The 26,269-nt window shown below is 46.1% G+C and overlaps 2 protein-coding genes across 3 annotated transcripts; one reads left to right on the top strand and one right to left on the bottom strand.

Moving 5' to 3' along the window:
• The first annotated feature begins 9,375 nt into the window (after positions 1–9,375).
• Positions 9,376–20,702, top strand: JOSD1 (Josephin domain containing 1). Of its 2 annotated transcripts, none has more exons than XM_075009122.1 (4): positions 9,376–9,787; positions 15,793–15,921; positions 16,410–16,544; positions 18,354–20,702. In XM_075009122.1, the coding sequence occupies exons 1-4, from the start codon at positions 9,603–9,605 to the stop codon at positions 18,451–18,453; spliced, it is 549 nt and encodes a 182-aa protein (XP_074865223.1). In that variant the 5' UTR covers positions 9,376–9,602; the 3' UTR covers positions 18,454–20,702. The 2 variants fall into 2 exon arrangements, with proteins under 2 accessions (XP_074865223.1, XP_074865216.1); XM_075009115.1 differs by having other exon boundaries at positions 9,382–9,787; positions 16,350–16,544; positions 18,354–20,698.
• Positions 20,703–21,049: 347 nt separating this feature from the next.
• TOMM22 (translocase of outer mitochondrial membrane 22) lies at positions 21,050–25,683 on the bottom strand. The gene is made up of 4 exons (XM_075009130.1): positions 25,529–25,683; positions 25,252–25,370; positions 24,915–25,032; positions 21,050–21,677 (listed from the first exon to the last, which is right to left on the bottom strand). Exons 1-4 carry the CDS (start codon positions 25,628–25,630, stop codon positions 21,603–21,605), a joined length of 414 nt encoding a protein of 137 aa, XP_074865231.1. The 5' UTR covers positions 25,631–25,683; the 3' UTR covers positions 21,050–21,602.
• Positions 25,684–26,269: the final 586 nt, after the last annotated feature.

Here is a 26,269-nt window from a genome sequence, read left to right as displayed (position 1 = left end):
GTCTCATACTGGACATGATTTCAAGATGTGACCATGCAATTGTTGCTGTGTATCCTAACATGCAGTGTTAGGGGTTTCAGTCCAATTACTAGTGAAACAGGACTGAAAGCTAATACAGTACCATATTTAGTAATAATGTAGTCCCCAGGCTGGCAGTCTCAGCTTAATTTCATTGCCCACAGCCAGAAGCACGTGTTTCTATTTCAGTGAGATGCTGAAAAGAAAAAAAATTATGCCACCATAGCCTCCACAGACTGAAGGTAACTGATGAGTCTTTTACCCTCGGTGAAATAACAGCATGAAGGCAATTCAGCAACATGATTCAGTGTGCAGAGAGCCTGACAAGGCACTTGAAGATGTCTTGGTCACCCAATATAGCTAAAGAAGTTTCCAGTTGTAACAATTCTCCATCCCAGTGGAATCTAGCTTACACAGCTGAGAGAGTGGGACTGCCACGGTGCAAATCTTTTCCTCTTATAATTTCTTACTGGAGAAATGGTCTGAGGTAAATAGGATGAAATTCAATAAGAACAAATGCAAAGTACTCCACCTAGGAAGGAACGATCAGTTTTACACATACAAAATGGGAAGTGACTGTCTAGGAAGGAGTACTGCAGAAAGCGATCACAAGCTAGATATGAGTCAACAGCATGACATTGCTGAAAAAAAAGCAAAAATTATTCTGGTATGCATTAACAGGAATGTCATAAGCAAGACATGAGAAATAATTCTTCTGCTCTACTCTCTACTGATTAGGCTTCCGCTGAAGTATTGTGATCAGATCTAGGCACCACATTTCAAAAAAGATGTGGTGAAATTGGAGAAGATCCAGAGAAAAGCAACAAAAATTATTAAGGCTCTACAAAACATGACATATGATGGACAATTGAAAGAATTAGGTTTGTTTAGTTTGGAAAAGAGAAGACTGAGAAGGAACACGATAACAGCTTTCATGTACCTAAAATGGTGTTACAAGGAGGAGGGAGGAAAAAATATTCTCCTTAAACTTAAACTGCAGCAAGGGTGGTTTAGGTTGGACATTTGGAAACACTTCCTAACTAAAATGGTTAAAACCCGAAATAAATTGCTTGGGGTGATTGTAAAATCTCCATGATCAGAGATATTTGAGAGCAGGTTAGAAAAGCACCTGTTAGGGATAATTTAGACCAGCCATGTCAAACTCGCGGCCAGGCACTGCATGTGGCCTGATCAACTATTTAGAAGCCCCCAACTAGATGTTAATAAAATATCTAAGTGTGGCCCACCCAGTCACACACCCTTCTCTGGCACTCATGAGCAGCAGGGGCAGGACAAACACCAATCCCAGCTCCTCGAGCTGTCCGTATCTGGTGCATGTGTATTAAAACCCTAGGGAGCCAAGCGGGTGAGTATATTTTTTAAACTGAAAATCTGAGAAAGTGAGTCTCACCCACAAAAACTCATTACTTGATAAATAAATGTGTTCCTCTTTAAGGTGCTACAGGATGGCTTGTTAGGCACCATTTTGCATGTCTGTAACTGATTGTTCCTTCCTAAGTGGAGTACTTTGCATTTGTCCTTGTTGAATTTCATCCTATTTCCATACAATCATTTCTCCAGTTGGTCCAGATCATTTTTGAATTCTGATCATAACCTCCAAAGTACTTGCAGCCCCCTCCCAGCTTGATATCACCCACAAACTTCATAAGTGTACTGTTTATGCCAGTATATAAATCACTGATGAAGATAATCACCACAACCAGTCTCAGGACAGATAGCTGTGGAACCCCACTCCTTTATGCCCCTCCAGAAGGACTGTGAACCACTGATAACTCCTCCCTGGGAAAGGTTTTCCAGCCAGTTATGCACCCACTTTATAGGCGCTCCCTTTAGACTGTATTTCCCTAGTTTGTTTATGAGACCGTCTTGCGAGACAGCATCAGAAGCTTTACTAAAGTCAAGGTATACCACATCCATTGCTTCCAGCTTACCCACAAGGCTTATTATCCTACCAAAGAAAGCTATCGCCTAGTTTGACATGATTTGTTCTTGAAAACTCCAGGCTGACTGTTACTTAGTATCCCGTAGGTGTTTGCAAACAAATTGCTTAATTATTTGCTCCATTAGCTGTCCAGCTATTGAACTCAAGCTGACTGGTCTGTAACTCCCTGGGTTGTCCTTTTCTCCATTTTTATAGTGTGGCACTATCTCTGCCCTTTTCCAGTCCTCTGGAAATCTCTTCTGTGTTCCATGACTTTTGTTAATGGCTCAGATCATAGAGGCTGACTCCAGGGGTGCTCCACACCTAGAGCACCCACAGGGAAAAGTTAGCAGGTGCTCAGCACCCAGCAGCAGCCAAGCTCCCACCCACTGCTGGCAGCCCCACTGACCAGCTCCTCCCCATCCTTCCCACCCACTGTGAACATCTGCTTTGCGGTATTCAGGACACGCCTAGAGGGTGAGGGGAGGGCAGGGAACGGACATGCTCAAGGGAGAAGGCAGGAAGAGATGGGTCAGAGGGCTTGGGAGAAGAGGTAGAATGGTGATGGCGGGGGAGAGCAGAGCCAGGGTGGGGGCAGGGACTTGGGGGAAAGGGTGGAATGGTGCGAGATGGGGGCAGACCAGGAATGGAAAGAAGCACGGCCCAGCAGGGGCAGGAAGAGGCAGGCTGGGGATGAACCTGGAGTGGAGAACAGTGTTGAGCACCCCAGGGCTAATTGTGTAAATGGCTGAGAAAAAGAGAAGTCCTGTGGCACCTCACAGACTAACAAATTTTTGGAGCATAAGCTTTCGTGGGCAAACACCTGCTTTGACTGTTAGTCTATAAGGTGCTGAAGACTTGTTGCTTTTGTGGATACAGAGTAACGCTGCTACCCTTCTGACACTTATGGCTGGGATAGCTCCTCAGTAATTTCCTTGGGCATGCTAGGGAGCACTTCATATGGCCCTGGTGACTTGAAGACATCTAATTTGTCTAAGGCACATTTAACTTGTTCTTTCCTTTCTTTAGCCTCAGATCCTATCTCACACATTGAATAGTGACAGAGAGATCACCGTGTTAATCTGTATTCTATCAAAACAAAAAGGCAGTCGTAGCTCTTTAAAGACTAACAAAATAATTTATTAGGTGATTAGCTTTCGTGGGACAGGCCAGGTTGAAGAAGACAGACCAGATTGATCTGACGAAGTGGGTCCTGTAGTAGGCATCCTTCAGTCTGCATAGACTATGGATCACGCCCTTTATAGTTTCAATTGAGGACTTCATTTACAGCGTCTACTGTGACTATGAAGACCCACACTAGAGCGACAGTCCTTGCTGCATCTCTTGCAGATATGGTGGGTGTCTGGCAAGTCCTTAGTGTGCTTTCTGTGCACTCGCTTCTCCTCTGCTAGCTGTCTGATCCTCATCTCGCCCTTCTGAAGGCCCTTGTGTAACCCCTGCCTCCATCTGCTGCGGTCGTCTGCTAGTTCTTCCAAGTTGTCCAGCTCGATGTCTACCTCTCTGAGGTCTCTCTTGCAGACATCTTTGTAGCGCAACTGGGGGCATCTGGGAGGTGTTTTGCCAGAGGCTAGCTCACCATACAGGATGTCTTTTGGAATCCTTCCATCATTCATCCTGTGGACGTGGCCAAGCCAGCAGAGCCGACGCTGCCTGAGGAGGGTGTGCATGGTTGGGATTCCAGCTTGCTCGAGGACGGCGGTGTTGGTCACTCTGTCCTTCCAGGATATTCCAAGGATGCGTCTGAGGCAGCGCAAGTGGAAGACGTTCAGCCTCTTCTGTCCCACGGAAAGCTCATCACCTAATAAATTATTTTGTTAATCTTTAAAGTGCTGCATGACTGCCTTGTTGTTTTGATAGATCCTATCTTAGTTTCACTGACATTCACTGTGTTTGAAGTCCAATCACTGCTAACCTTTTTGGTGAAAACTGAAACAAAAATGTCATTTCACACTTCCACTATTTCCACACTTTCTGTTATTGTCCCCCACCTCCGCATTAAGTAATGAGCCTTCCCTGCCCTGGGTCTTCCTCTTGCTTCTAATGTATTCGTAGAAGTTTTTTTGTTTTTTTTTGTTTTTTGTTTTAAATTGGGAGAATATCAGATTGAAAGAATGAGACAAGAGAAAGTTTCTAAAATGAGGGCCTCTAACCTACTGGGGTAACTACAGATGGTAAACAATTGACCAGAAAAAATCTGTCTTAAATGGGACCAACACAGACATTCCCACCACACATATCAGAATTATCTCAAAAGTAAAACCTATGGGAACTGAGACGTGACAAGAAACTGTTGGTCAGCAGGCAGGAGGGGAAGTAATAAGGAGAAATGACCTTGTAAGCATTATCTAAATTAAAACTGGAAATAAAGGGGGGAACGGTCTTGAACTGATTTGTTAGCAAAAGTGGTAATTGGCTCTGGTATCATTTGTTTGCTAATAAAATAATTTGTTTGCTAATAGAAGAGTTTTGATTCTGCAGGTTCTTTGTCAGACTCCGCTCATGCTGGAGCATGCCAGGATGAGAGGATTTCCCATCAGTCTGGCCAGCTGTAAATGTACTGATTATCTGCTTATGAGTATTTTGTTTACACCCGGGGGACCTCTGCACCAAAATACATTAAATATTCTGCACGTGCCGTTTTAAAGTTCTGCAAAACTCTGCCTATTTTATTTGTCAAAATAACACAATACAAGCACACGAGAAGAAATTATTTTGATAATTTATTTCAAAATACTTGTCAGCAAGTATGGTTGTAACAATATAGACCACAAAAAGGTTCAGGAAATGTTTTTTGACAAATATATTCCTTACGAGGCATATTAATACAGGTTTTTGTGTAGTAATTAATTAAAACTACTTTATAGACATATATTTCCCACACCCTCAGAAGCAGTACAAAGGCTGGGGGAAGGCCTGAATAACAGAGGGAGAGGGAAGTAATTGCTGGGGAGGACCCTGCGAGTGGACATAAAGGTTTGTTGGGTCTGGGTGTGGGTTTTTTGAAGGGGAGGGGATTGTTGGGGAATTGGAAAGCCTCACCATGCAGACACTGGCTGACTCCTAGCCTCTCTCAATCATGCACATCTGCCCCAATCCCATGTGTTCCTACACTCCCCACTCAGCCACTCCCCATCCTCATAGGTCTCTGCATTGCTTCCCCTCTCTCTCTGCATTCCCACTAAGCCACCCTCACCTTTCAGCATCTCCACTCAGACACCATCCTCCTGTCTATCCCCAAGTGTTCCTGCATGCCTTGATTCACCAGTGTCCCAGCACCCCATCTGCCATTCAGCCCTGAGGTGTCACTTCAATAGCTCCAGTGCCTCCACCCCAACCTGTCCCTCCCACTAGGCTTTTTCAGCCCGAGTATATGATCGTCCACTGGCCTCATGTACTCGTCTCTGTCCGGTCCCGCCATAACCTGTGCTTCCTTGCCTGGCCCTGCACACAAAGCCAGTTAAGAAGGTGGCCAGTGCCCCATCCTTCTCTATCTACGGCTGCTACAAATCTGAGTTGGCTTCCTTCTCTTCTGGCCCCACAACAGCCCTGGATGGGCAAAGCATGTAACTGCACCACTGCCCGGGCAGAATTTATTTTCTGCAGGGATAAAAAAATCTTTTGGGGGAATGAATTCTGCGTGTGCAGTGGAGCAAAACTCCCAGAGCAGTGCATCTGTTACTGTATTGAGTGTACTGACTGCTTATTTTTAGGCTGTTAGGTGTGTTTAGAGCAATTGTATAAAATACCATTGGGCTTTTGGTGTTAATAAAAGAATGTATGGTCAAACTGGCATCTGGTACGCTCCCATATTAATAATTTCTGATATTATTAACAACTCTAACAGCACAGAAGAGAACTAGTGACCTTTTAACAACCTAATTTCTTTTTTCAAATTCCTTTGTTTGTCAGGGCCAGATTTTGCTACACTTTTTATTTCAGCAAGGTACCAGGCAATCAGTGCAGAAGAGTTGCGTAAATATGAAGCAAAAAAGTATTTCATCAAGTCTTCCAGCACTGCAAGGTGCAAATTCCAATTAGCAATCTTGACAGATTGAGCTGCAAAGATTCACCCACAGCTGGCACATGTCCCAGCAGCTTCAACTTTTGCTTGGTACTCAACGTACTTCTTCAACTTTGTCAAATTCAATTTTTAGGTACACTAATTACAGCCCTAAATAATGTGTTTGACCAGGTCCACCAAAGTGGTATTCTCCAAAGATTCAGCCACTAGTTAGTACTCTTTGTCTCTCCACTGATGCCTAAAAATGATCAAGACCAAAGTAAAACCACAGATTTTGTAGTAAATTAGTTAGGGCTAATTATTATGTTATGTAATATACATTACATAACTGTGCATACCATTTGTGGATGGATTCCAGTAACTTCTAGCTGTGTGCTGACATCATAACCAATGCCTCATTACAACTCTCTTGGCACAACAACTATAGCTGGATAAGGAGTTTGGAGTGCAGGAGGGGGCTCTGGACTGGAGGGTGGGCAGTGTTTCCTGTAAACTGTGTGCTTGCACAGCCATCCAGGAGAAATTCAAATGCCACCCAGCTGATTGGCAGAGTGCTCTCAGCTGCCCACAGGTGGCAGCATGTGTTTCAACTGGTGGTGAACATCCACACAGGTCTCAGTGAAGATAACAAAAATTTATTCTGCACATAGACATTAAAATTTAGAGAGAATATTGGAGTGGAGTTTGGGGTTTGGAGTGTAGGAAGGGCTTCTGTCCTGAGAGAGGGGGTTGAGGTGTGGGAGGACATACAGGGTCTGGGTCAAGGATGTGGCCTCTGGGGACCCAGAAATGAGGGGGTCTGGATGTGTGAGGAGGTCTGTGGCAAGGAGGTGGAAGATCTCTGACTAGGGATGCAGGCTCTGGAGTGGGGCCATGGATAATGATTTTGGTGCACAGGAGGATGCTCTGGACTGGAGCCAAGGTGTTGGGAGTGGAGCAAGCTGGGGCTTGTTTCTTCACTTGTCCTGCTGCTGCTGGTGTGTTCAGGGGGCCCAATACCTGGCGCAGGTGCCAGGTCCCCCTGCTAGTCTCCAGGCTACCCAGGAACTTTAGCCCTGCCACCTGCTGGCTGGCCCCCTGTCCCTCCCGCTCATGGCATTTGGGGGGGGATGTGTGTCCCCTCACACATCCATGCATCACTACTGGGGTGGGTGGGGGTTCGGTAGTAAGCTCTGGGTGGTATTTACCTCAGGTGGCTCCTGGGAACTGGCCAGCTTATTCCTTCAGATCCTAGGACAGCAACTGCCTAGGCCCCAAGCAGCTCAAGTGCCAGGGCACATCTGAGCCACCCCTCACCCCAAGGTGGCTGTGGCGGGGCTGAGGCCCTGTGTGGCTGGGCAGCACTTATCCTGTACAGCAGGTGCCAGTGGGACAGAGCCTGCACCCCCAAGGAGAATGAGTATCAGAGGGGTGGGCATGTTAGTCTGCATCCACAAAAACAACAAGTCCTGTGGCACCTTACAGCTAACAGAATTTTTGGAGCATAAGCTTTCTTGGGGAAAGACCTTCTTTGTCAGATGCACGGTATGAGGCGAAGCTGGAGAAGAGCCTGGGCAAGGTAGGAGCAGGCAGCTTCAAAGGACAGGAGGACCCTACTGCAGGGTGTGGACCTGCCTGGCTGGGCAAGGCAGCAGTTGCAACAACCCAGACCTAGGCAACCCCCTACTTACTGATTTCTGGACCCAACCTCCCAGGATCAACAGCCACCACAACTCCTGCCATGCACACCAGGCCACCTGGGGCCTCAGCCCCAGCAGGGCTGCCCCGGGGGTGGGTGGGCTGTGAGAAGCCCTGGCGCTTGAGCCGCTTAGTGCCTAAGCGATTGCTTCGTCTATTTATGCCTAGCACCGGTCGTGGACCGCATAGATAATGCCGCTTTCTGGCGCTGATTCTCCGTTTCCCCTCTTGCCCACACCTCCCTTCTTCACGCGGGATGTAACGAACGCTTGCTGGGTGGCGATGAACCTGAAGCAGCGGGTGAGCAACGTGTTGTTGCTGGGTGGAAGTGTTCTTCAGTTTTGGGTTACTCACTTCAATGCGCGTCGCACGCGCCGCAGGGCTACAGCCCCAGAGTAAAGACTGCAGCAGGAGCGCCTCGGACTCATGCACCAGCAGGCTGGCGTCTCGGTGCAACACCCAAACACCACGCAACGGCTGTGCTGAGCGAGTCTCCAGTGCCTGCCGGGCCTGGAGCGCCAACTCCGTTGCAGCGGGAAGGCGCCGCGCGGCCGCCCAGGCCAGTGCAGGGGGTACGTGACCCCGGCCGCCCGCACGGCGCAGGCCCTGAGGCGGTGCCGAACCTGCCTGCAGGACACGGCGCGCTGGGAAACCAGGTCAACCCCCGCTCCCGCTCCGCCCAGCTGCCCCCGAGGCGGCTGACAGATGGCAGTGACGTCACTCCGGTGAAAGCGCCCGGGGCGCTGTGGCGACGTAGGCGTGTGCGGGGCGGGGCCAGAGCACGCGCCTTACGCGGGGCGGGCGGGCGCGCTGGCTGCGCGTGCGCGGGGGGCGCTGGGGTGGCTGTTGATCCCGGGAGGTCGGGGCCGGCGAGCGGTGAGTAGCGGCTCCCCGGGCGGAGGGGACCGCGGCTGCGGCCTTTCCCGGCCGGGCGGGCCCAACCCCCGCACCGGGGTCCCCGCCACCCTGGGGAGCCGCCCGCTGCCGCCCTGCCTCGGCTCTCCGCGGGCTTAGCCTCCTGCGGGCAGCCCCCAGGGGCGCGGGCCCTGCCCCGCTGGCACCCCCGCGCGAGGCGAGCGCTGCCCGGGGCCTCGGGCCGCCCCGGGGTGGGCGAGGCTCGGAGGAGCGCGGCCCTTGGCCCCGGAGGGAGGGGAGCGCCCGGGTGAGGGGGATGGAGGTAGAAATGCCCCGAGTGGGCCGGGGGGGGGGCTCCCCCACCCTCTCTCGACAGGGCTCCCCCGGGAAGGTGGCCGGGCCCGAGCCTTTGCCGCTGCTCTTTCTGGCGGGCTAATCGAGCGTCTCTTCCCCGCCCAGGAGCACGGCAGGACTTGGCGAGGAGCTCCCGCCCTCACGCCTTGCGAGAGGCCGCTTCCCTCTGCAGCCCCTGGCATCGGCTTTTCAGGACACGGCCACTCCCAGAGGGATGGAGCAAAACAGCTGAGACGTCCCCGAGGTCCCCGCGCTCCTCCTGCAAAGGGCCTCCGTGACTGCTTCATCCTACCTGGTTTGGCTTGGGGGGCAGGGCGTTTCTCCCCAGCCCGCTCTGGATCCTTTTTAGTGGGGCAGCCGACCAAAGGAAATGGAAGAGAAGGAGCGATGTGATAAATCCCTCCTGCTGCCCTGATGCTCAGGGGATTTATATATTATTTTGGTATTTTTGCAAAGAAACAGTGGGGAGGACATACAGCAAGTTTTTATGGGGTGGGGGTGGAAGAGGGAGGGAAAAATGTATCCGATCCTTTTGCGATTTTTCCAACCAGTCAATTACTGAACAGACTGAAGCACAAGAGGAGGGTTTGCCAGCTGGAAGCTGGATTTTTCAGTAGAAGAAGGGAGCAGTGGACTCTGGCTTTGATTGTGGAGGGGAGAGAAACTTAAGACTCCTGTTTCTCACCACCTTTCCCACAACTGTTCTATGAAAAAATGAGTTGCGTGCCATGGAAAGGTGACAAAATCAAATCGGAATCTCCTGAGCCACCACAGCTGGCACCATTGCGTATTTACCATGAAAAACAGCGTAGGGAATTGTGTGCTCTCCATGCCCTTAATAATGTCTTCCAGGACAGCAACGCGTTCACCCGGGAAACACTACAAGAGATTTTCCAGAGGTAGGGAGCGCGCTGCACTGGAATTCTTAGTTCCCTTTTTGCACTTTATTGCTGGCATGAGTATGCGAAATACTCTTTGTGGGGGTGGCAAGGGAGAGAAGGATTTATTCTGAAAGACTTCTGAAGGCTGGGCATGCTTTTTCTCTATCCTGTCACATAAATTTCCTATATTATTGATGTAAAAGCCTTTATCATCTTCTCCCTCTGCCCCATTTTCTGATGCTTAAAACTGTCCACACTGACACTTTGGGGTTCAAGGACTCTGTTGCAGATGACTTTATGTGATAGGCCAGCCTTATTATCTTGCTCCCCCTATGCTCTTTCAACACGGTTCCCAAATTTCTCCATTCTCCTGTTTTGTTTTTGTTTGGTTTTTCTGGTTTTGGTAAGGTAAATTAATCCAGTTTGTTTGCTTTGTGTTGGTGTGGTTGGCCTGAGGGTGAGGAGAGTAAGACTGATAAGTAGGTCAGAATGAAATTCCTCAAATATTATTGCCCCAGTATTTTCACACAGGTCAGACCCCATGTACTCTGCCAAACTGGATCTAAATTCTTCAGCTATGTCCCTGTGATCTGTGACACTGTGGTGCAAATCCTGCAGCAGCTTTGGATAACTTTCAAATGTGGATTTGTTTTAACTCCATATGAAAAGGAATAACCCAGTCAATAGTCTCTATTTTATTATACAAATTAAAAAATATTTAATGCTTTTTCTCCTATTTTTGTGGGAGCACTTCTGAATACTATTCTGAAAGTCACTTAACTCCTACAATACACTAAAGGGAATCCCCTCTGATTCTCCATCTCCATCCATAGTAGTCATTGCAAATTAAGCTAATTTGGGCTTTAGGTTCATTACCAGAATCTGACAGTCTGGAATATGTGAGAAGCTGCATTTCAGGTAAATATTTTGGCACTTCTTCAAAGGGAATGTGATCTAAACTTCTGCCACTGATCAGATTTGTGTAGCGTCCCACTGTTGACAGACAGCACAATAGCAGTGGTTTGTGTCAATGGGCAGAGATGTGTTTTCCCCCTAGCTACTCTTGAGTAGTAATGGTCCCAGAAGAATAGCTCACCCATGTACTTTTCTTTGATTGGAAAAGAAAATGTGTTACAATTTTAAATCACAGACTACAATATTATCCTGAGTAGTCTTCAAAATGGACCATAATGAACATACTGTTCAAGAGGTGGAGCTGTCCACCAATAGTCAACAATGAAAAATGCTGTTTTTGTTTTAGTACAGGGACAAACACTTAACCATGGATGCTGGTGGCACCTTATAGACTAACAGAAGAGTTTAGAGCATGAGCTTTCGTGAGTTAACTCACTTCTTCAGATGCAGAGTTAACTCACGAAAGCTCATGCTCTAAACTCTTCTGTTAGTCTGTAAGGTGCCACAGGACCCTTCGTTGCTGCTACAGATCCAGACTAACACAGCTACCCCTCTGATACTTAACCATGGATGCGGTTCTACTCAACTAAAGCAGAAGCCTTTGCTATTGTTAGAAAGAATATCTTAGTCAAAATTTTTGGCCTGGATTTGAATGGGATAGTATCCTATCCTAGGATCTATCCTGTTACTAGATCTCTCACAGAAATCTCATTCTACCTGCATTGTCCGATCTCAACTCGGAGATAGTCTTGTTCTAGTTCTCTATCCATAATTACTCCATTGTGAAGATTAAATCATGATATGCCGACTGTTACAGGAATTTTCTGCAGTTCGGTAGGTCTGAATCAATCTATGAAAACCTTTTTTGTTGAAAGACCTTTCTCAGAAGTTCAAGAGGTTTTGTGTTTGGGCATTGGAAAAAAACCTGTCTCCATGCTTTGTCTTGATTGTATCTATCTTGGATTATTTCCTGAGCTTAATTAAAGGCAAGGAGAGGTTGAAGGCCAACATGCCATCTTTAATATACTATGGTTCAGTTGACAATTCCACTGTCTTCCGTCATCTCACTGTGTGTTATCAGTTTTCACAGAGGTTTGGTGACCATATCCCCACCCATCAATGAACTTACTGAATGTGGGATCTGGGTGCTGACAAAATGAATAGGCTTTCCCATTGAATCCTTACAGTCATCGTAGACAGCCTTTATAACTGTGATCACATTTGAAAGAAGTTACTGAATTACAAGCTTAATAGCTGATCTTTCCTTCACTGTATTCCACAAGAGCAAAATGTGTCCCTTACATCTTTGTCCCAAATCTATTGCAAAAGTTGGGTTCAGGTTTCCATCTGAATTAAACTACCTGTGTAGTCTTTTATTTGCCCAGGTTTATTTGCAATCTAGACAGTGTCTGACAAACAGGACTAGTTTGTATTCCAGCACCTTACTTGCCAGCGTAACAGTACCTTAGGGTCTGGGGGCTCACTCCATTAAGGCAGATGAACATCAGTGACATGCTTCCATGTTTCTGTTTTATAAATCTGTAGGACAGGTACCTGCAATTCTGCACATGCACAGCTTCATTTGTATAATTTGGAATCCAGATTACATAGTCTGTTGTGGGAGTATGGTTTTGCACTCCTTGGCTATGTCTACACTAGCCAAAAACTTCGAAATGGCCATGCAAATGGCCATTTCAAAGTTTACTAATGAAGCGCTGAAATACATATTCAGTGTCTCATTAGCATGCAGGTGGCCACGGCACTTCGAAATTGGTGCAGCTTGTCCAGACAGGGCTCCTTTTCGAAAGGACCCTGGCTACTTCGAAGTCCCCTTATTCCTATGAGCAGGAATACACGGCCCTTGTGTCATTAAACTCGGATGATTTTTCTGAGGGTTCCACACCTTGCATTAGGTGCGTGCCTGAGTAGCAATACACAGGCACTTCTCAAAGAGAAAATTTTACTCACCAATAACAGTTTGTGTGTTGCTTTTGCATATTTATACAAACTGCCTGCTTGCCCTTTCTCCTCTGAGTTTACTGGAAAGAATAAATGTGGTTGTAATCTTACAGATCTCTTTTAAATGTGCTTCTGGACACTGTTTGTTTATTAGAAAGAAAACTTTCTGGGGCAAGGTCAGTCTTTCTTTCTGTTTGTACAATGCAGAGCACAGCAGCTTTCAAACTTTTTGTATTGATTTCACACAGCAAGCCTTTGAGTGACATGCATCCTCCCTTATAAATTGAAAAACAGGGAGGGGTGCAATTTAATGGGGGCTCAGAGCTGCCTGCCCCATAGAGCTGACAGCTTGTAACCACCTTGTGACCCCTTGAGAGGCCACAACTCCCTTAGTTTGAGGACCCTCGCACAAAACAAGTCCTGATTTGTGATTGGGGCCCCTTGGTGTCATTATAATAGAAATAATGGTGCTTAGCACCAGCCTACACATTCTATAAGTGTAAATATGAAGACACAATATTCTTGAAGTACAATAGAACCTCAGTGTTATGAATACTTTGGGAATGGAGGTTCTTTGTAACTGAAATGTTCATAAATCTCAACAAAATGTTATGGTTCTTTCAAAAGTGTACAATTGAACATTGACTTTAGCTTTTAAGCAGCTGAGAAGAAGAAAAATGCTGCTTTCTTTTTAATTTTTAGTAGTTTATATTTAACACAGTACTGCACTGTATTTGTTTTTTTTCTCTCTCTGCTGCTGAGGCCTGATTGTGTACTTCCAAACAAGGTGTGTGGTTAACTGGTAGTTTGTAATGCTGAGGTTCTACTGTATAGTATTGACAGTGGACGTGTTAGAAGAATTGTGGCTAGTTACCTGTGATATGGAACTTTAGTGTGACCATTACTCTGCCAGAGAGAGACAATAATATGTTGACAATGTTGAAAGAAACAGTGATTTGACCCTTGCTCAGAAAAAAACCTGAACAGTGATATGAGTAGCGTCTCCCATTAAAACCTCATGTCAAGCTTTCCTTCCCTTTTATAGGCCATTACTTTTAGTCGAGGTTACTCTAACATTCACTATTTTTGGCTGCCTTGCAAGACTTCCTAGGACTACTTTACATTAGTGCAAAATGCTGCTCACTTTGACCATGATGACTTGTGATCCAGTTTCTGGAAAAGTTGCTGCTTTATCCGACACCACACCCTGCCACCCTGTTACCAAGGGCTTTATGGTGGAATGCTGTAGGATCAGGGTATTTTCAGTAGTCAGCCTTAGCTTGCAGAATTTGTTCCATCTGCTTGTCCACCAAAGTTTGAACTGCCTTCAGGGCACAGTGTAAAAACCAAGTAGGCATCTCTGCCTCCCCTGCCTCCAGCCATGTTGGAGAAGGAGCAGGATCTCCTGGGGATGGAGCTAAAGTAGGGAACTTTCCCAGCTGGTGCTAGCTATAGGCTGCTTTCATAAAGTAGTGAGGTCATCAAACTAATTTCTTCAGTTTGACGTCTGCTGATTTGGTGGTCTTACTCCCTCTTCCTTCTACTCCTTTTCCTTATGCACCTTCTGCAACTAGCTGTGCCTCCCACCTATTGGTTCTCCTTGGCTGCTGCTACTCTCTCATTTTTGTTGCCTGCCTTCTTTCTCCTCACTACAAAGCATATTTAAAAATCAGAACAATAACAAAATGTAATTAACTGGATATTTGCCAACCATCACTCTAGCTGCTCTGCTTGTATGATATATGCCTTTGCCCTCTCTCCCATGCTTTGTTTATTTAAATTGTAAGCTTGGTGGTGGTGGGATTGTCGTCTTACACATTTGCACAGTGCACACAACATGATGGGATCCTCAATGGGGCTGCTGAGGCACTATCCTAATACAAATAGATAATGTGTAGGTGAGCCTCTGCATGAATGCTTAAATGGCAGCAAAAAGAGATTTACCCCATCGGCGAGCTTAGCCATTGATTTTAATTATAATAGCGTTGACGGTTGGTGCATCTAGTGGTGGTACTGCTTGTTGTAATAGATTCCAAAATACTACAGTGATGCATTTTTTTTTACACACACTTCTTCCTTGGCAAATGTGAAAACCTACCTGCAACCAAAGCGCTCTGGGGTGTTGTGAGCTCATCCATTCTTATAGAATCATCGAATGCTGGGACTGGAAGGGACCTTGAGCTGTCATTGAGTCCAGCCCTCTGCCCTCATGGCAGGACCAAGTACTATCTAGACCATCCCTGATAGACATTTATCTAGCCTGTTCTTAAATATCTCCAGAGATGGAGATTCCACAACCTCCCAAGGCAATTTATTCCAGTGTTTGACCACCCTGACAGTTAGGAACTTCTTCCTAATGTCCAACCTAAATCTCCCTTGCTGCAGTTTAAGTCCATTGCCTCTTGTTCTATCCTCAGAGGCCAAGAACAAGTTTTCTTCTCCCTCCTCCTTATGACACCCTTTAAGATATCTGAAAACTGCTATCATGTCCCCCCACCCCCAGTCTTCTTTTTTCCAAACTACACAAGGCTAGTTCTTTCAGCTTTTCTTCACAGGTCACATTCTCTAGGCCTTTAATCATTCTTGTTGCTCTTTTCTGGACCCTCTGTAATTTCTCCACAGCTTTCTTGAACTGCGGTGCCCAGAACTGGACACAATACTCCAGGTGAGGCCTAACCAGTGCAGAGTAGAGCGGGAGAATGACTTCTCGTGTCTTGTTCACAACACACCTGTTAGTGCATCCCAGAATTATGAGTTTAGTAAGGTCAGATCTAGTTGATATGTTGGTACCGTTTGGAGGTTTTCAATCTAAATGACATAATCCTTTTACTTTTTAGTTAGGGCTGAACCAGTACTTTGTTAGTTTCTCTGCCTACTGGGTAAAAAAGAGAACAGACTAGTTCAAGTTGAAGATGCAAGACTTGGCCAGCTGTCTAACTGGGATTTTGAACAGTGAAGATGAATAATACACGGGAAGGTTGTGCATTCCAACTGAGTCATCTTTCAGCACTGGACAAATCTTGTCATAAAAGGGCATGTAAACAGACAAAACAACCAGTGGCAGTTCTCCCTAGGGAATATGGATGTGTAAGCCTGGGAGATGAGTAGAAGGAACTCCTGCAACAGCATTTTTCACTTTATGTTCACAGACTATCTCCCAACACCATGGTCACGCCACACAAGAAGAGCATGCTGGGCAATGGGAACTACGACGTCAATGTCATTATGGCAGCGCTTCAGACCAAAGGCTATGAAGCAGTTTGGTGGGATAAGCGCAGGTACTGAGAACCTGGGTGAAATGTATGAAGTAGGAATGTTAACATTTAATCAGTAAGCCACACCCACCCTAAACAGATGAGGCTTACTGGTTACTGTTAACTGGTGGAGACTGGGGCAGCCCCCCCCCTGCTCTGGGCAGGGATTTGCTGCAGCCCTCAGTGGCTCATCATGGCCAGAGCATCCCTCGTTAGCAGCATACCTGGCTAGGAGTACCATGGGCAGGGGAACTCCAGCTCAGTGGAAGAGCCTGTCTCCGCCTCTCTGTTTACTTGGTTAAACTCAATGTTTAAGCCGTTAAACAGGATTTTACATCTCTAGTATGAAGATTTTAATTCCTATAGTTTGGGAGATGACTACCTCATACTTGAATTTATAATGCAGGAGGGAGGAGGAATAAACGGCATCTCTGCTTTCTCTACTTTCCCAGGGATGTTAATGTCATTGCCCTTTCTAATGTGATGGGCTTTATCATGAATCTGCCCTCCAGTCTCTGCTGGGGTCCCCTGAAGCTCCCCCTTAAACGACAACACTGGATCTGTGTTCGGGAAGTGGGAGGCACGTACTACAATCTTGATTCCAAACTCAAGATGCCAGAGTGGATTGGAGGCGAAAGCGAGCTCAGGTTGGTTGGTTTGTTTCTTTCGATCCTAATCCCCTACTCTTAGTCCCTATTACAGATTGAGCATCCGCCTTTAACCTCTAGTAGCTGGTTACAATCCAGTTCATGCTTTACTGCCATGGTGGAGTAGCATGAATTTTGGGAGCAAAGATTGGAGAATGGGAATGAAATTCTTATGCCACGTCTGGATCTCTCACTATGGCTATGTCTACAGTAGGGGAAAACTTCGAAATGGCCATGCTAATGGCCAAATCAGAGAATACTAATGAGGCAGTAAAATGAACATTCAGCACCTCATTAGCATGCTGCCAACTGCAGCACCTCAAAAGTGCCATGTTTTGCTTGCATGAGGCTTGTCTACATGGGGGTCCTTTTCGAAAGGATCCTGCAAATGTCAAAATCCCCTTATTCCCATCAGCTGATAGGAATAAGGGGATTTCAACATTTCAGGGTCTTCTCAAAAAGGACCCCCGTGTAGACAAGCTGCATGAGAGCAAAATGTGGCACTTTCAAGGCGCCACATTCAGCAGCATGCTAATGAGGTGCTGAATATTCATTTTAGTGCCTCATTAGTATTCTCAAATTTGGCCATTAGCGTGGCCATTTCGAAGTTTTCCGCTAGTGTAGACACAGCCCATGTGTCTCAGTTCTGTGAAGCTAGGAAAAAAACTTAGCTAACAGGAGACTTTGAAGGTTCAGGAGAGCCTGGGCTTCCTTCCTAAAGCTTCTGGCTTTTTCATTATGCATATGATTCCTACATGCTTAATCTGAGGTGACATCTGAAATGGGGAGACCCACCCTGTCCTATTCTGTTGCTTTATGTGGGGAATGCTTGACAGGGTTCAATTGATGCTCTGTTGTGTGATCAACAGATATTTTAATTTGAAAAATGTACCTTTTTTCCTCAAAGGTTTCTACTGCAACTAGCAAGCCTCTTTCTGTTTTCTTGTTGAATGCTAAATTTTCCATGTGTTTTGCATTAGAGTGTAAAACTGGTCCTTACATTCCTGGTCATTGAAGATATGTGGCATTCTCCTCTTGCACCCCCAAAACAGTAGTGGTTAGCCTTGATGCCCCAAATTGATCCAGTTCAAGGAATTGTACTCTAGCAATGTTTATAGTGCTGGTCATACTAATCAGGAGTTGAATGACAATCTGCCTACCTAAAATTCCATGGGAGTAGAGAAGTAATTCGCTCCTGTGGTTGCTGCTTAATACTTCTGCTTTGGAGTAGTGGTTGGTTTCAGTCTCAAGGCTTTTGCATTTCAGCATTAAATGAATGATTTCTGGCAAAGTACACTAGGGAAATTTAAACTTGTTTTCGTATCGGTCACCTTCTGCTTTTGCTAATAGATAAATCATCCAGTCAAGGAGAGGCTGAAAATTTGTTTCTTCCCAGTCATCATACCTTGGGGGAGAAGTGGTCTGAAACTGATGAGACTGCCCATCTCTGAAACCCAAAGAAATTAGTTTTTCAGTCCTGCCACATCTTGCCAATTCATAGGAACAGCTTGAACAGCTAGCAAGATTTTTTTCATAAACTCTAATGCTGAGGTTAAGACCCTATTTCCTTATTTCCATGTGGTAATGACATAAATTTGCCAGGTGGTGTATGGATCTAGTCAGGCAACTTTTATATGTAGTTGTCAGAAAAGTGATTGTAAAAAATGACCTGCTCACCTATTGTCTTACTTAGTAAGCAGATGTGGCAATGCATAGAAAGTCTTCGCTCCAAAAGGGCTTTGCAGAGACAGTACTAGTTATTGTGGATTTTGTTGTTTCACTTCACTACTCCCCTTCTCCTTTCCACAGGAAATTTTTGAAACACCAGCTGAGGGGAAAGAACTGTGAACTTCTGCTGGTGGTGCCAGAGGAGGTGGAAGCACATCAGAGTTGGAGAGCTGACATGTGACTGAGACTTGTCCTGTCCTTTCTCACTACAGCTCCAGTCCCCTTCCCCCAAGCCCCGATGTCCTCTGCCCTGGACAATGGGTGTCCTAGCTCTTTTCCTCTGGAACTTCCTTTCATTGGTCCCTTTTCTTTCTATATTGATGGTGCAATAGGACAGTTTATTGTGGGAAACCAGAATGGATGAGGATGGAAGCCAGTCCCTTTCTAATGGAAGGAGAGTGAGTGCTGTGCTTTTTATGATGATTACTTTGCATAGTGCTCTTTAAAATGGGCTTTGTGGAGAGGATGTTTGTAACTCTGCTGATTCTCCTCCCTGTTCCAGTATAGACTGCTTCTGGTTGGACACTCTTCCCTCCAAAGGTAACAAAACTTCTTTGCCTGGAAGGTGTCAAGCATGGTGCCTCCTCTCTAACAGTCTCTCCCTCCCTCCCAAAACAAACTATTTGGGATATATTTACAAATCACAGGGGACTCTCAGGAAACTCTTGAACATTAGCAAGGATAAGGTGCTCTGTAGAATCTCCTGCTTAACGAGGACTTGTGCCAAGGGTTAGGGACAGACCCTCTTTTTGCAGATGGGTTATCTTTAAAGAGACCCATGGTGGTCAGTTGAGAAGTCTGCTCTAATGTCTTTTGCGATCTTTTGGTTTTCCAGATGGTCTAGATGCTTCTTTACATAGGGCAGGCTGTTTAGAGAGTAGAAGTGGTAACAGGTTTAGACTGGTTCAGAGGCACTCAGTATGTGGAGTGAAGGAGGCCACCTGGGGCCTAAAGAGGTTTTCTCTGGCATAGTGTATATCATCTTAATTGTTCCTGTATGTGCACTTATTAGATCAGGAGCTGATTCCAGAGAATGGAGTAAAACTGAAGGTGTTTAAGTGGAAGGAGGGAGTTGTTCCCTCTTGTTTTCCTCCTCAGTGGAAGACTAGCCATGGCAATGAAAGAGAGATGAAGAAAAGGTTGGAGAAACTTCTACAAAAACTAGGAGTCATCTGAGCAAAATCAGAAAGAGGCTTTTCAGTTGGAGATTTCTGTGCCTCCTGTCACCATTAGCAGTTATTACGGGGAAATGCATACAGGGTTCATGAGTCTTCCTGATGGTAAGGACAGACTGTCTAGCACGGCAGCTGAACCAAGTTCTTTGGTTTTCAGCTAACATTCCCCTGACTGCTTAATCACCTCAGCCTTTGTTTCCTCCTCCAGTTGGGATCTTTCACTCAATTTTTTTTTTCTATGCCACTAGGTGCTGGGTGTAGTTTTAATCATTCCTTCCGCATCAGAAAGAAGAAAGGGTGAGTTTGGGATAGAATTCACACTACTCCTGACTCTTCCTGGTCAAGCTATGTTACAACTATGTCTCATTTCCTAATGCACATGCTGTCCTCCCAGTTATAACAGCAAGTGCAGCACAGTGATGGAAACCATCCAGGTTTAATCCAGTGTCTGAAGCTGAATTTACAAACCACCAAAGCCTTCCCTTTGCAACAGAAAGCAGATGCCTTGTGGCATCAGGACAAGATTGGTGTGCATGTGGTCAACTCTGGACATCTCACAGGCACCATGCTACAGCCTCCTGACGACACAGTGGCAGTGGCTCTTCTGCATGTTCTCCAGTCCAAACCTGATGTTTCTATTTCTACAAGTCCCCTGCTTCCTTTGTAACACCACATTCCAATGACCAAAACCAGCTGGCAGAAGTTTTAAACACATCACAAGCAGGAATTCTGCTTATGACTTGAAGCCATTTTCTAAAAGGGAAGGAAGAAAAAAACAGCAAAAGAATTTTGTATGCTGATTAAAAACGCACTTTGGAGAGATCCTGTTTGCATGGAAGCCGCTAGCCAATGGATTAGTGCACAATATGCAAAGATGTTTTAAAAACTTTGTGGGGTACCTCCCTATATTTGTATCTAATGTCACTGCTTACCCCCCCCACCCCCCCCCCCGCAAGGAAAGGGTGTGATCCAGCTGCTCAGGAAAAGGGAAACTATGATCACATCCCTGGGGAATAATGTTGTGGCGACAAAGGGACAGGAACCAGATTAATTCCATGCTTGGGCGTGGGGAAGCCCCTGTTTTGTTTTTCTTGCTTGTTTGGTTTTGTTATAGCCTTGTCTTGGGTTTGTTTACAGAGATGTATTTTGTTTAACCAAATATTAAAAATGAAAAGATCTCCATATAAAGTGTCTAGTCACTTCTGTGTGTTCAACTGAATTGTTCTGTACCATGGTATGTAAAGGAAAAATAAACTGTTCTTTATTATTAAGTTGTGGCTTTCTTGGGAGTAACTCCCTTTATAGAACCACCCAGTTGACTGTGTGCAGCCCTAGGACACCACTCCTGAGATGCTAAGTTGTTCAGAACTTCTTCCCTATTTAAGCTGTCTTAAAGAGGAACCCTCTCACTCCCGCTCCATGACAACTAGCGCCGTACATAAAATTGGAAGATAGCCACACATCAGGGTACAAAACTATAATAGCTACTCTAATCTTCTAGTACCTCAGGGACTTAGAGTTGATTCCTCAAGATGTAAATCCACATGGTATGTCTAAACAGTGTATGAGTTGAACATACAAAAAAAAAGCCGATTTCCAAAGTGTAGTAGCTTTATGGTGCAAACCAAATCGGCACAAACATTCTTTAACCCAATGTATTCCCCTTTCCACCTCCAACAAAAGAAATTTAAGGAAAATATCTGAAAATAAGAATTCCCCACAGGGCTCAGATGAAGCTTTCTACGTTTTGTAAATTCACTCTTTCCTTCCTACTCTTGGTCTCCGAGCCTTGATTTAGCCAGAGGAAGGGGGAAAAAAAAGTCTCTTGATTGCAGAATTTACTGAATGGGCCAGAGTCTAACTTGTGCCATGACCTGTGGTTACTCTGGAGGTAAAAAGCCCACAGCAGGATCTCCTCAGTTTGAAGTCTTTAACTACTCACTGCATGGACTGATTGAATAAAAGGAAAAACATGAGCTCTGGAGAAGCCCATCAAAAAAGGGTCCAGAAGAGGGGATTTTGCCCCTTTATAGATAGGTCAATGTTCCAAAGTTAAAAAAAAAAAAAAAACAACCCTGTCTGAAAAATCAACAGTTCAGATGAATCAGTTTTCAGTTCTCCCCTTGTGATATGGATCTGAAGCAGCTTTTGGATGTTAGATCTTTCCTGAAAGTGGAGGCAGGGCCCCTGGCATACTGCCAGACAGTCCTGTAGTAGGTCCTAAGAGAATCTGCAAGAAATGATACTATGTTAAAAAAAACCTATTCAAAAGAACAATATTAAAGAGTCAAAACAGCTCTGCCATTTCTCTTCTACCCCCAGCTATTGCCATTAAGGAAGTTTAGCAGCTCTGAGCTGTTGACTGGGCAACAAAATGGTAGATGAAATTCAAAGTTGATAAATGCATATTGGAATATGATCTCAAACATATATACAAAATGGGGGTGAAATTACAGGCTGACTCTCTAGTCAGTCATACTCTCATTGGCAACATCTGTAATCCAGCATGATTTTAGCTGTATGACTAAGTTTCCCATGGTCCAAAAAAGTTTGTTTCCAGCCACCAGTCCTGGCTCTCAATGTTACGTGCTTTTATTTAGTTGTAATTTATCTTCTTAGAGCCAATAAGCAATGGAAATGCTGGTAATGTACTAGACAACACTGACCTCCCATGATCTCGCAAGTTCTCTTGTTCAGTACCTGTCAGGTCCCAAGGGTGCTGGACTAGAGAGTTTCAACCCATAAATGTTACCGTTCTTGAAAGATTCTTAAGTTATTGTGGACAGTTCTCTGACAACATCCACTAAATTGGTGCAGCAGCAATCCAAAAATCCAAATCCAAAAAGCTAATATGTAACAGATGATTAAGTCTGTTCAGCTCTGAAAAAATAAAGCGGAGGGAATAGAGATCTATAAAATCATGAATGGTGTGGAGAAAGTGAATAAGGAGGTGTTATATACCACTTCGTATAACCGAAGAACTAGTGGATACCCAATGCATTTAATAGGCAGCAAGTTTAAAACAAAAGTACGTCTTCACATGCTGCATAGTCAGTCTATGGAACTCATTGCCAGAGACTGTTGTGAAGGCCAAAAGTATAACTGGGCTAATAAAAGAATTAGAACAGTACATGGAGGATAGGTCCAACAATAGCTATCAGCCAGAGGCCAGTTCAGTTTGGGACCAGTTCTGTTCAATATCTTCATTATTTGGATATTGGCATAGAAAGTACGCTTATTAAGTTTGCAGATGATACCAAGCTGGGAGGGGTTGCAACTACCTTGGAGGATAGGGTCATAATTCAGAATGATCTAGATAAATTGGAGAAATGGTCTGAAGTAAACAGGATGAAGTTTAATAAAGATAAATGTAAGGTGCTGCACTTAGGAAGGAATAATCTGTTTCACACATACAGAATGGGAAAAGACTGTCTAGGAAGGAGTACAGCAGAAAGGGATCTAGGGGTTCTAGTAGATCACAGGTTAAATATGAGTCAACAGTGTGATGCTGTTGCAAAAAAAGCAAACATGATTCTGGGATGCATTAGCAGGTGTGTTGTGAACAAGACACGAGAAATCATTCTACCGCTCTACTCTGCGCTGGTTAGGCCTCAGCTGGAATATTGTGTCCAGTTCTGGGCACCCCAATTCAAGAAAGATGTGGAGAAATTGGAGAGGGTCCAGAGAAGAGCAACTAGAATGATAAAAGGTCTGGAGAACATGACTTATGAAGAAAGGCTGAAAGAATTGGGCTTGTTTAGCTTGGAAAAGAGAAGATTGAGGGGGGACATGATAGCGGTTTTCAGATATCTTAAAGGGTGTCATGAGGAGGGAGAAAAGTTGTTCTTCTTGGCCTCTGAGGAGAGAACAAGATGCAATGGACTTAAGCTGCAGCAAGGGAAGTTTAGGTTGGACATTAGGAAAAAGTTCCTAACTGTCAGGGTGGTCAAGTACTGGAATAAGTTGCCAAGGGAGGTTGTGGAATCTCCCTCGCTGGAGATATTTAAGAACAGATTAGATAGATGTCTATCAGGGATGGTGTAGATAGTGGTCAGTCCTGCCGTCGGGGCAGGGGACTGGACTCGATGGCCTCTCGAGGCCCCTTCCGGTCCTAGTGTTCTATGATTCTATAAGAGGCTGTCTGAACTGCAGGCTTTGGTTGGGAGACCGGAGGTCTCTCAGCAGAAGTCTCCTGCAGTGGGAGCATTCTACCAATATCCTTGTCTTTCTTGTTCCACAAAGGAGAGATGCCTTGGCAGAGAGGGTTTTCCCAATATTTGGCCCTTTCTGAATGAGACAAACATCAGGAAAGCCTCTTCTGACAGAACTGTTGGCAAGAGATATGCAAATTGTGCACCTTTTCCTGACCATTCTTGGCAATCCAGAATGATCAGGGATGAAACCCCTTGGGTATCTTTATGCTTCTGACTGCCTGGTACTGTGACAAAAAAAGAGGGGGATGGATCACTAGACAATTGCCCTGTTCTGTTTATTTTCTACGAAGTATCTGCTGCTGGCTGCTGTCAGAAGATCAGATATTGGGCAAGACAGGCGATTGGTCAGAACCAATTTGGACATTCATCTGACTCTTAAGAGCTTGGGGCCAATACTGCTGTTAACTTTGTGGCATTGTTCCCTCTTTGCTGTGACAGCTAACTGCTGTAGACTTATTCAGATAGCAAATGGAAAATAAGACATGTCACCCTAGTACTATTAAGTCAAGAGTATCAACCATGTGACCCACAAGCTGTATCAGGCCCATATACTGCATTTGAGATGCCTGCTTGTTAGATTATACCCAGCTGTACTACAAGTGCTCATGTACCCTTAGCCCAAATCAGCTTTTAGCCCTCATTGCTGCAAAGAGCACGTTCCACATACAAACTAAGGGAAAACAATGTCGTCTTAACTGCCTGAAGCTCTAGAGAGCTTAGAACAATAAGTCAGAGTGATGAACTCCCCTGCTCACTTACTAATCTGACTGAATCAGCCACTAAAAAGCCAGGGGTGACATGCCAATATTGGCATTAACTGATTATTCTAGTAGATGCACTACAGTAGTGAGTCTGAGTGCAGTCTCAAGGGGAGAGAACTGCTAGGAATACAAAAATGAATTAAAATGTTTAGCTACTACATAGTATTGTCCCTTTGATCTCTGGGTGAACCACCCACTGACAACAGTGGGATTTCTGCTGTGGACACTGCCATACTGAATTTATGTCCTGGCCCACAAACTATAATTAAATATCAAATCAGGCCCTCCTCTCTGCTAACTGGGTTTGAAACCCCTAGTATTAGAACAAGAAGGGCAATAGGGTGAGGAGGATCCTGATGATTCAAACAAGATAAGGGTTACCATGTCTTTAAAACCCCTCAAAAGCTGGTAATTTCAATGTTGCAAGGCAACCACAGTATCAGCCCATGTGCACAGATTGCAACTGGGAAAGACTTTGATGCTTCAGCTCACCTGTCGTTGCTGCAGCTGCTGCTGTTGCTCCATCTGCAGTTTCTCTGTTTCAAATACAACAGGAAGAACCAGGATCATGAAGGAGGTGGTCCCAATCCACAAAGCTGCCCTAGAGAATCTAAAGGAAAAAAGTATGACAAAAAAGTTTAATTTCTCTTCTCCTTCCACACAAACCCAACAACTGGTAGCAGGGGCAGAGAACGTGGGCCGGTGACATCGCAACAGGATAGCCCAGAGGTCAATTAACGGCAAAGACCTGAGAAAGGGCTACGCAGCCCGACAACTCACCCACCCAGGACAACCAGACCCAGCCACGCCCCCAGCGCCGCCATCTCACCGATACATTCTCTGGGCCACAGAGAGGGACAAGTCGAAGGTAGCTCCTGCCGCGGCCCGGACACTCTCCGGGAACATCTCGGTCAGGCCCCAGAGCCGCTCGCTCAGGGTCTCGTCCAGCTGCGGGAAGGGGAAGAGGTTCACAGTTAGACCCGTGAGATGCTCCCGGGAGCGGCCCCAGCCCAGCATCACTCCATCCTCGCCGCCCAGGGTCACCAGGCCTCGCGCATGGGGCCCGCGGGCGGCTACACTCCCTCCCAAGCCCGGCGGCCCAGTACCTCGTCATCGTCCTCCAGCTCCTCCTCCAGCTCCTCGGCCTTTCGCGGGCCACCCTTGGACAGCAGCAGCTCCTCAGGGGACAGCGGCGACGCGGCAGCCATCGCTGCAACGAGAGGCGGGTAAGGCACCGGAACCGGAAGGGAGCTGACGAGACGGAGGCCGGGCAGAGAGGCACCGGAAGGGAGGCGAGCGACCCACCCTTGGAGGTGCTGAGCGGTAGGGGGAGCGCGGCCTCTAGCGGTCAGCCTCCGCCCTTCTCGCGCCCGGCCCCGGCGGCCGCGCGCTCTGAGTCCTGCAAATTCGCCTGTAGGCAGGGCCAGGAGCTCCAGGGCCGCAGGCAGCCGAAGCCTCCTGAGCCTGCGACCAAGCCTAGACGCCTTTCCCCCGCCTCATCGCTGCTGCCCAGCCCCTGCCCCTCCCCGCCTCCCCCCTTCCAATAACTCCAGCTGCCCTCTCCATTGCCCACGGCTTCCCAGCCCCTCTGCTGCTAAAGGCTCATGTCCTTAGCTGACCCCCCACCCCAGGTAACAGGCTCTTGCCTTGACACCTTGTGAAGTGGGCATGGGGGCAGGGGCAAACTAGGCACTGGCTCTTCCCCACTGGCTTGTCTTTGCTGCCAAAGGACATGGGCAGTAGTTGTACCATGACCTATGCATAATACGTCTCTATGAGATGGCGGAGGCACAGTAGTTTTAGTGAATATAGGGCACTGAGCTAGGAATCATGAGACTGGCTTTCTA

The sequence above is a fragment of the Carettochelys insculpta genome, chromosome 1, assembly GCF_033958435.1.
Source record: "Carettochelys insculpta isolate YL-2023 chromosome 1, ASM3395843v1, whole genome shotgun sequence".
NCBI classification, from domain to species: Eukaryota; Metazoa; Chordata; order Testudines; family Carettochelyidae; genus Carettochelys; species Carettochelys insculpta.
The sequence above is the reverse complement of the archived record's forward strand: the minus strand, read 5'-3'. Positions and strand labels throughout refer to the sequence as shown.